Below are 10,075 nucleotides of genomic sequence, written 5' to 3' on the forward strand. Positions count from 1 at the left end.
TCGGCAGGTAACGTCAGCTGTAAAAGTCATTTATTCTCTCAATGAATTGCTTGGTGAAAATCGTCATCCCAGTTTGGTCTGTTTATTTCTGACGAACCGTCAAAATCCCAAAGATGCTCGGATTACAATTGTAGAAGAATAATCAAAAATGATTGCAAATTACAAAAAAAATCTTTGGATAGACTAATTTAATGTTTTACTTTAATGCAGCAATGAATAATTAACTGACATTTTTATGGAGTAAAAATATAAAGTGGCATAGAAGGAAAATATTCAAAGTGTACGTGCTTCAAACTGTACTTCAATGCAGAGTACACTGAGTACTAATAACCGGTCAATGGTTAAAAAAAGAAAAGTGGGCTGCGGCGACATATGGATTAGACACGCCCACTTGGGCTACACGTGGGGAAGGACATTGTGTGTGTGTGTACAAGAGGAGTATCCACCAATCGTCATTCAACATCCTGCAAAGTACAGAATGTACAGTATTTCTGATTGTGATAATATCTCTATGGACTCGGATTCAAAAGCCAGTCATCATGCAATGTTGGTGTATAAAAAACCAGATATGTAATATACTGTTGAAACTAATACCTGTATTATAGAGATATATGTTCTGCTGTGTGAGTACAGAATGAACCCAGTGAACTTGTCCACACTATGTTCGTGTCTTATAAATACGGTCCCTGGACAAAAAGAGGAAGAAAAAAAAAACCTACTGAACATCGCAGTTCAACATTGTGGAAGAAAAGTCCTCGTTTCGTGTCTGAATCCATTTAAAATATAATAAATTCAATTTGATGTGACCGTGAGATCTCGCGAGAGGACAGTGTGTGTGTGTGTGTGTGTGTGTGTGTGTGTGTGTGTGTGTGTGTGTGTGTGTGTCTCGTGTCTGATGCTCGGTCGGACTGGGTGATCCGGGACAAGCGGACTCGATGGCCCTCCTCCTGCTCCTCGGGCCCCTCCGGGGCCGGGTCCGGACGGTCCGGTCGTGGAGCCCACAACTTTCCACGGTCCCTCCAGCTCCAGCTGTTCCCTGCAGCGGCGTCCTGGCGGCGGTACGGTGATGTTGTGTGTTCATCATGTACACTCTGCACTGTCCTGTCGAGAAACAGCTGATTGAAAACTTTATAGACGCACACACGCACACACACACACACACACACACACACACACACACACACACACACGGATCTACGTGCAAATAAACACGAACATGTTTTCCGCTGTCACGTTAGAAAGGTCTGTGGGTGCAGACTGTCCAGACAGTTGTTGGGACCAAGAGCTCAGACGTTAGTCAGGTCCAGGAGCTGAAAGCAGAGAGCTTGGATTTCTCAGTGATTGGAAAAAAAATACTATATGTTCAAAAATAACATGTAGCCTAATACAGTTTCACTATGTTACACAGCTTCTGTGGACTTTCTGTTTTTCTATTGAAGTAGAACAAACCTAAAGGTAAAGTTCACATTGTGATTTTTCTGTTTGCCTGAGCATCACCAGATAAAAAAGGATGTTTGTCTTCTTCTTTTCTGAATCAAAATGTAATTTAGATATAATATATTATTGGTGTTAAATGAAATATTCATTCATTTATTTATTCATTGACGGTTGACACTCATTGTTCATTTGAAACATAATATATAATAGACACTGATATTCATCTTGATTACAGCACCATCCCTCAACTGTACGTTTATTTGAGGAATATTTCTTCTGTTTGCTGAACTTTGGATGGTAAATGTTCAGCTGATACACTGCCAGGCTGATAGTAGCTTTAAGTTTGGGTTACATGAGGGCAGATATGTGGAGAAATTACAATGTGTATGTTCACTGGACTGTCAAGTTTTCTCAATTCGGGTTAAATGTTAAATGTTAAATGTTATTCATCATTTAATATGTTTTTATTCTCATACTTTAAAATATCGAAACATTGAATATTTGTATCTTTTATAATAAAGATTATTGTTCAGCAGTCACATAACTTTACTCAGTTGTTGACATGTGTGTACTGTATTTATGGCATGTGAATTTTCACACAATCAAATATTTTCCACTTTTGTGGAGGAGCAACATATTTTAGCCACTTCTAAAAGAGTCTGTAATTATTAAGAATAATTGATTCCACTTTGAATATGAACAGGTTACAGATGGGTAAGTAAATATATATTTACAGTTATATATGCAATTGTGCTCTGTTCCCTCATAATAAACAACAAACTAAAATAGGATGTGAGCTGTGTAGCAGCTGTTCAGTGTCAAGTCTAAGTAGATTATTTGCAACTGTGTTGTAATGACTTCATGAAATTAGGTTTATTTGTGACAGCGAGTAGAGAGTCCAGGTCATAATGAGATTTCAGTGACACTTTAAATAATGTTTGGAAAAACAGGTGGCAGGACAGATAAATAAATATCAAGATAAAAGCTGGTGTGTGTGTGTGACCAATTCAGCTGGAGAAACCACGAGACTGTATGATCATGTTTCATTTAGTGTTTTACATTAGGGGTAATAACATCTGTTACGTGGAACTTTCATTTCATACCTGTTTCTTCTCCACTGGTCTTTTTTCAATCGGCGCTAACATATTCACTATACACTTTTAAAATGTTATTTCAGAAGACGTCACTCATCCAAAGAAAAAGTGGTGGATGTCATCAACACAGTCTCTCAGTCACTCGGTTACTCAGCTCGAACAAACCACCAAGAGGTAACGTAACACTGTTCCTCTGTTTACTGCAGCTACATGAGTGAACACAATGACGTCAACGGATTTAGGTTGATGTGGGAGGCATTTACACCCAATTCTACTGTTCTGTGTGTGTGTGTGTGTTGTTGAATTGGTTTAGGATTTGAAAAGTTCTTCCCAAAGAGCGAAGAGACCACTGGCGTCAACAAACCGATTGAAGGTGAGTGAAAGTGTGTGATAATTGAAAGCATTATTTTTGTTTTACATAATTCTCTCTGATTACTTCTGCTGCAGTGTACGACTTGTTCTCTGTCACCATTTAGCTGAAAATTCTAAAGGGCAGGAGGCTTCTGGAGGGGACGGGCGGGGACCCAATGACAGAGGGGATGAGAGACAAAGAGGAGGAAAAAATGAAGAAGCACACTGGTGGACGCGATTTCAGGTGCAAGCTACTGTATTTTCTTGAGGTTGTCAATGCATCTCATCAAAAATAACACTAATGTGGACTATATTAACTCAAATGATGCCTGGTATCACTCTTTAGTCTGAGTTGGATTCTTCTGAATTGATAAAAAGAAAACAAAACAGAAATGACTGCAGTGCTAAGAAAAAGAAACCTGCATTCATTTTTAAATTTGTCTTGGAACATGGTCAGATTTTCATCTAAATATCAATAATGAGCAAACAATATATGTTTTTTAACTAAGGCTATCAGCAAAAGCTAAGGGGAAAAAAAGTTCTCAGAAGACGGTGACAAAGAGTCCATGGTGAGACAGACTGTCTATAAACGGGTATGATTTAGTTCTACTCTCCTCAGAATTTGGCATCCAGCAAAGATCTCCCCAAAAACAGTCACAGCCCAGACCCTCACCCAACAGATACCCCTTTTACACCAAGGCAGTTCAAGGGCCGGTTCGAAAGCCAAAGAACTGTCTCTCAGCCAGAGTGCCATCAACTCTTTGCCGGTCAAATATACAGTGACGTATAATGACGTGGATCGAGTCTGTGTTAAAGCAAACTAGTTCTTTAAGGTTCGCAAGTTGAACCAGCTGCAAACCAGCACTAGCACCAGGTTCACTTTGGTCAAAAAGGGGCTGAAGCAACTCTGTGGGCGGAGCTGTTTAGATGATGCTGCTTTTAAAACCACAGTGTGACATGTGACATGTTGACACCGTCTCAACATGTCTATATAATCAACCGGTCAGTCCATCATCGCTCTCTCACTTTCTCTATCCTACAGGATGATTTTCCCTTGGATAAAAAAGCGGTGCAGAACCTTGCTGTCGGCGCGGCAGGCATGGCCACAGCTTTTCTGTACTTCTACTTCAGGGAGACGGGGGTCCAGATCTCGTGGAAGGACTTTGTGCATCACTACTTGAGTAGAGACTTGGTAAGTGGCGGAGAGTGGCTGTGTCTTCTGTACCTGGATTTCGTCTGTAATGCTCCATGTTTTTGCATCCATGTGGACAAATGTTTTCTTGGTCCACACAGGTGGATCACCTGGAGGTTGTCAACAAACAATATGTCAAAGTATATCCTGCCCGTGGAGTCAGAGCATCAGAAGTGGTTAGTTGAAATAATGATAATGGTCACTCTACCTCCTACCTAGTTTATGAAATGATTGAATATTGTTGGGCACAGATTATAATGAAATATGATTGTAATGAGCCCTGACCTGTAAATTGATTTATAAACTAGAAAACAATACAATAAAAGAAAAGTAGTGACAAAAGTTAACAAAATGTTATTTACATAAAATAGAAGAACTCATGTTTCTTTTTCCATTTGTTTCTTATGTTCACATAAAAAAAATGTAAATGACAGTTTGGAAGACACGTTAAGTAGGTAAAGGCGTTTTCTTAATATATTGTATATAACCTTGAGCTTTGTGTTGTGTGTGTGTTTCAGAGCTATTTGTGGTTCAACATTGGCAGCGTGGACTCATTGGAGCACAACCTGGAGATGGCCCAGCAGGAGGTCGGTCTGAACTCCACTCACAGAGTACCTGTGTTCTACAGCACTGAAAGTGATGGGTGAGTAACTAGAATTTTCACATTAAAGCGACTTCAAATCTTTACAAACTGGATTTGCTCACGTGGTTCGTCTTTCCTTCTCCATAGGACACTTCTTTTTAGTCTTCTCCCAAACATACTTTTGGTTGGATTTTTGCTTTTTGCCATGCGGCAGAGACCGATGGCAGGTAGACGTGGAGGTAGGCAAGCAAACCCCTTCAGCATGAGTGAATCAAAAGCCAAGATAATCCAAGACAACATCGGTGTGCGTTTCAAGGATGTTGCAGGCTGTGAAGAAGCCAAACTGGAGATCGTGGAGTTTGTCGACTTCCTGAAGAACCCATGTCAGTACCAGGCCCTCGGAGCCAAGATCCCAAAGGTGTGTTATGTGATTCGTATTGGATGAATCGTTGTCAAGTCCCGTATATTTTATGGTCATCATACTGTAACATCTTTGTTCACAGGGTGCATTACTGTCAGGGCCACCTGGAAATGGAAAGACCTTGCTAGCAAAGGCAACTGCAGGCGAAGCCAATGTCCCCTTCATCACCATCAGTGGCTCAGAGTTCCAGGAAATGTTTGTTGGCGTGGGCCCAGCTCGGGTCAGTACTCAGCTGAATGATGGGTCACATGCAGTTGATGCTCCTGTCCGACCAGATTATCTGTAAACGAAATTTTGAAGTTGCTACAGAGTTGAGTATATACCCACATTTTTCTTTCCCCTCTATGTTTGAGTATTAACATCATATTTCTGATTTCTCTTTTCCCGACCTATATCAGATGAGGGATATGTTCGCCAAGGCTCGGAGAAATGCCCCCTGCATCCTTTTCATTGACGAGATTGATGCAGTGGGCAGGAAGAGAGGCCGAGGGAACGACCAGAGCGAGCAGGAAAACACCCTTAATCAGTTGCTTGTGGAAATGGATGGTAGGCAGAAGTTTTACTTCTCTCGCTGTTTGCGCCTTTCTCCCATTCCTGGTCTAACATTTGAATTTCGCCTGTTTTCTTTACAGGCTTCAACAGTAGCACCAACGTGGTCGTTTTGGCTGGCACCAATCGGGCTGATATCCTGGATCCAGCTCTGATGAGGCCTGGACGCTTCGATCGACACATATACATCGGTAAATATTTTTAACGATTTCTTGCTTTCTTTTTTTTTTCTCTCACTAATGACAATGACATACTTAACCCTTGAGTGAGAAATGTTGTCCCCTCCCTCTGGCAGTAAGGGAAATAACACAAACACAGTTGACTACTGAGACATTTCCTAGACAGTAATTTATTATATAGTTAGATTTAATTTAACTTTTTCTTGGACGTGTCCAAGGTTTTTCCAGCGCAATCCGCCACAGTTGCTGAAGCCTACTCCGTCTGTGTTGCTCCATTTGCTCCCCTCTTCAGCTCTGGCAAAATTGCTTGTTGGTGTTAAATGCATCACCACCAGTTGGCTTGTGTCAGACTGATGCCACAGACACTAAATTTACTTTTATTACAGACACAGAGAGATTTTCTTGGCACTGATTTGCTCAATCAACTTTGTGTGAACTCAGTTGGAAAGGGCTTGAATGTAAACTATGTTCATTTATATGTAAAAGAACCACATTCTAGCTTTACTAACACTCATACTCATACTGGATGGTATCCATAAAAAAAATAAAATTGCCTAATTTGCTTCACGCCAGCCAGGCAGGATGATGGTGGGCAGGGCAGTTTTCTCCCTGACAAAGGAAACTGTGTCAAAATGAGAGAGCTGGCTTTTCATAAAAGACGGATTAGATAACTGGAGGCCAACATGAGGGATATGGCCGCACAGCGCTCCTCTCTGGGTTGTTTAGTTTCTTTCTGTTGCTACATGTAAACAATGTTGGTGAGATAATGTTGCTTCAAAACACAACAATAATTGATGTTCATTTGTTTAAAAATTGTGGTTTAGCTTGCATGAATACTGCCCTGTGTTAAAACTTTATTATTTTGTTGCGAGTTTAATCAAATAGACTTCATAGACTCAGTGGTCTATTGACTTTTGACTTTGCTAGACCCAACTGTTTAATTTAATTAATCCAAAGCAGACCAACTACCTTGGTGTCTATGTCTGTGTGTTGGCAGAAACCATTCTTTTAATGTTACTTTGCTTAATATCCTTTTTGTTAATCTATCCTAAGCAGATGTTCTGGAGGGCATGGGAATATTTTTGTTTTCCTTTTTTTCCACAGGCCCACCAGACATTACAGGAAGAGCGTCCATCTTTAAGGTGCATTTGAAACCTCTGAAGTTGGACTCCAGTATAGAAGCAGATGCTCTGGCCAGAAAGCTCGCTGCACTTACCCCAGGTTTTACTGGTAAGAACAGGAGATATGTCATATTTGTTCACATATGTACACACGGCTCAGTCTTTATATTAATCAAAAATCTGTATCCCTTAGATTTTTTTGTGTCACATCACAGTCTGACTTGTTTGTGGTGTCTTCTGTCGTGTGTCTTAGGGGCTGATGTCGCTAACGTGTGTAATGAGGCAGCACTGATAGCTGCACGTCACCTCGACCAGCACGTCAACACTCAGCACTTTGAACAGGCAGTCGACAGAGTTATCGGAGGTAAGTTAACTTGCACTTGATATTATGCCACTGCTCATAGAGTGAATTGTGCAATGTGGGTTCTACACTTTATTACAGTTAGTCAACTGTGACGGCAAGGATCATAAAGTGTTAAGTTATGATTTGCATTTCTGTAATATGAAGTTTTGATCAGCTATACATTGATCTATGAATGTGAACTCTAAAGTGCTTCAACTTGAGATACAGGCTGTGTCCTGATATAGAGTTTCACATTGAAGCTTCTCTATAAGGATTCAATTTGACATGTCTACTTACAGTGAGGTTTCATGCATCATTCAAAAGATGAAGTATTTGGTTCATGCACTAGCCTATCAGCTGTATTTACTTTATGTTTGAAGAGCACATCAGCCTTGAGAAATTACTGCTTGGACAAAACACAGTTTAAGACATTTTCTTTTCTCTCAGGTCTGGAGAAAAAGACTCGGGTACTTCAGGTTCCAGAGAAGACGACTGTGGCATATCACGAGGCTGGACACGCTGTGGCCGGCTGGTTCCTAGAACATGCAGACCCCCTGCTCAAAGTATTCAGACCTATTATCACCTGTTTTCTCTCACTTCTTAGGTTTGATCGTCTATAGTCAAAGTAGGATCTCAATAAATGATTATATTGATTATTAAATTGATGATAATGTCCTTCCCCAGGTGTCCATTGTTCCCAGAGGAAAGGGTCTGGGTTATGTCCAGTACCTGCCTAAGGAACAGTACCTGTTCACCCAGGAGCAGCTGTTTGACAGGATGTGCATGATGCTGGGAGGTCGAGTGGCTGAGCAGGTTTTCCTTCGTCGTATCACCACCAGAGCACACGATGACCTCAGGAAAGTCACGCAATCTGCCTATGCACAGGTAATCGCCACGTTTTACAGCGAGCATGTGTATAGATACCCAGGGCTGTGAGCTGCTGTATGGGATTCCGTAGTGAAAGAAACACTGATCAGTAGTGAATCACCCTCCTTGCTGAAAGAGAAGTCACCCAATAATGTAGAAATGAAAAATAGCTGCATAAACAAAAAACACACATGATATGGTAAATTTGTTATCAGTGTAATATTCATTATCATTTTAGTAGAACTCGCAGACTACTTGCAGACAAACTGCTACAGTCCCAGCTGTAGTAGATGCTCAGTTTAAAAGTCACTAAACACAATGAGTAGAAAACAAGGCACATAGCAAGTGGTGCATTTGAAGTGGAGCAGCACAGTTTGACATTTAAAAAAAAAAAAAGTGCTCTCGAACATGCACTGCAACATCTGGTCCTTTCTAGACATAACCTGGAGGAGCTGTTGTGAGAATGCAAATTCAGTGACTTCTCGTCTTCTAAACCAAACAGAATATTTCCACTAGCTGAAAATGTGTCGGACACAAACAGTCCCCTGTTGTCTGCGACGTGTATGAAAAGGCCCGATTCTCTGGACAGTCTCCGAAGTTCAAGACTGTTCCATTCAACAGTGCTCATTTCTCTACTTGTCTCTGCACCTTTCAGGTAGTAGAGTTCGGAATGAACGAGGCGGTGGGTCAGGTTTCCTTTGACCTCCCTCGGCAGGGCAACACAGTTACCCAGAAACCCTTCAGCGAGCCTACAGCCCAGCTCATAGACCGGGAGGTCCGCTCGCTCATAGACGCTGCCTTCCAGCGAACACTTCAGCTTGTCTCTGACAAGAAGGAAATGGTGGAGAAGGTGAGAACTGGTTTCACTTTGAGAATAGTTGGAGAGATGATTAAAGTAATGCCTTTAGTAATACCACCTGCAGTTTAATTGATGATGGAGTTAGCCTGACTTGATGTTGTTTGTTGATTTAAAATGCTTTACTGTTGCAGGTGGCAAAATGTCTTCTAGAAAAGGAGATGCTAGACAAGGCTGACATGGTGGAGCTGTTAGGACCTCGTCCCTTTCAAGAGAGGTCATCATATGAGGAGTTTGTTGAAGGGTTGGGGGAATCTGAGGAGGACACCTCTCTTCCTGAAGGTCTAAAGAACTGGAGCAAGAGCAAAGGCGATGAAAAGCACCTACGAAAATCGGGCCTAAATAAGTCAGGCCTTTACTTGTAGGTGGACGTGCTGCCTCAAGGCAAATATTCCACTGGATTCCTGTGAATATTTCTGAAGTAAGGACAGCGCCATCAGGTCCAGCCTGCAGCCTGTCAGGGCTCTAAACATGCAATTTATTCGACTGCAGTTTTTATATTCCAGCCGGAATTCAGAAAGTGTGTAATGTTAGGGGAATTAAAAGTCACTTGGCCAAAGCTTTTGGCACAGTGCACTCTGTTGCCTACGTTTGACGAGTGCCTTCTCCCACACTTTGATGTCGTCCTTAAGAGCGATAACTCTGACAAACTTGCCACAGAACAACTTCCTGGGCTTTTGTGAAAGGTATACAAACTACTTGTGTATTGGTCAATAAATGTAATAAAGATGCTTTTAGTTCGCTATTATTTCATCATATCGGTGGCTAAGTATGTAAATATGTGTGGAGGAAACTATGTTTCATCTTAGAGTTTAAGTTGGGACTCAAACACACTAGTGCAGCGGCAGTTAGACCAGCTTCTCTGAAAGGACAATGTGATTTCTAAAAACAATTATTTTAATGAGGATTTGACAATGTTGTGTACGGAGTGTCAAATAAATGCTGCAGTCTTGTGTTTGTACAATTGATTTTTACACAGTCGTACTTTTTTTGTACAAATGCCTTTAAAATAATGCTATTTGGACAACACAGTATCTACAGTGGACACTGGATTAATTGTAAACCCACTGCCTCTCTGCTAT

General features: G+C 41.1%; 1 protein-coding gene across 1 annotated transcript; it reads left to right on the forward strand.

Moving 5' to 3' along the window:
• The first annotated feature begins 429 nt into the window (after positions 1-429).
• LOC118302875 (AFG3-like protein 1) lies at positions 430-9,967 on the forward strand. Its single transcript, XM_035629381.2, has 17 exons — positions 430-1,058; positions 2,615-2,705; positions 2,845-2,904; positions 3,008-3,126; positions 3,925-4,074; positions 4,176-4,250; positions 4,593-4,717; positions 4,805-5,075; positions 5,161-5,298; positions 5,477-5,624; positions 5,711-5,818; positions 6,911-7,036; positions 7,181-7,291; positions 7,718-7,833; positions 7,955-8,155; positions 8,793-8,987; positions 9,128-9,967. The coding sequence occupies exons 1-17, from the start codon at positions 936-938 to the stop codon at positions 9,356-9,358; spliced, it is 2,388 nt and encodes a 795-aa protein (XP_035485274.2). The 5' UTR covers positions 430-935; the 3' UTR covers positions 9,359-9,967.
• The last annotated feature ends 108 nt before the right edge of the window (positions 9,968-10,075 follow it).

Source organism: Scophthalmus maximus, chromosome 4 (genome assembly GCF_022379125.1).
Source record: "Scophthalmus maximus strain ysfricsl-2021 chromosome 4, ASM2237912v1, whole genome shotgun sequence".
Lineage (NCBI taxonomy): Eukaryota > Metazoa > Chordata > Actinopteri > Pleuronectiformes > Scophthalmidae > Scophthalmus > Scophthalmus maximus.

Bases quoted from the DNA above. Each gene is read 5' to 3' on its own strand.
- LOC118302875 (XM_035629381.2), top strand. From the start codon at position 936: ATGGCCCTCCTCCTGCTCCTCGGGCCCCTCCGGGGCCGGGTCCGGACG. The intron at 4,075-4,175 runs GTAAGTGGCGGA...TGGTCCACACAG, and splicing joins ACTACTTGAGTAGAGACTTG to GTGGATCACCTGGAGGTTGT. The intron at 7,037-7,180 runs GTAAGAACAGGA...CGTGTGTCTTAG, and splicing joins ACTTACCCCAGGTTTTACTG to GGGCTGATGTCGCTAACGTG.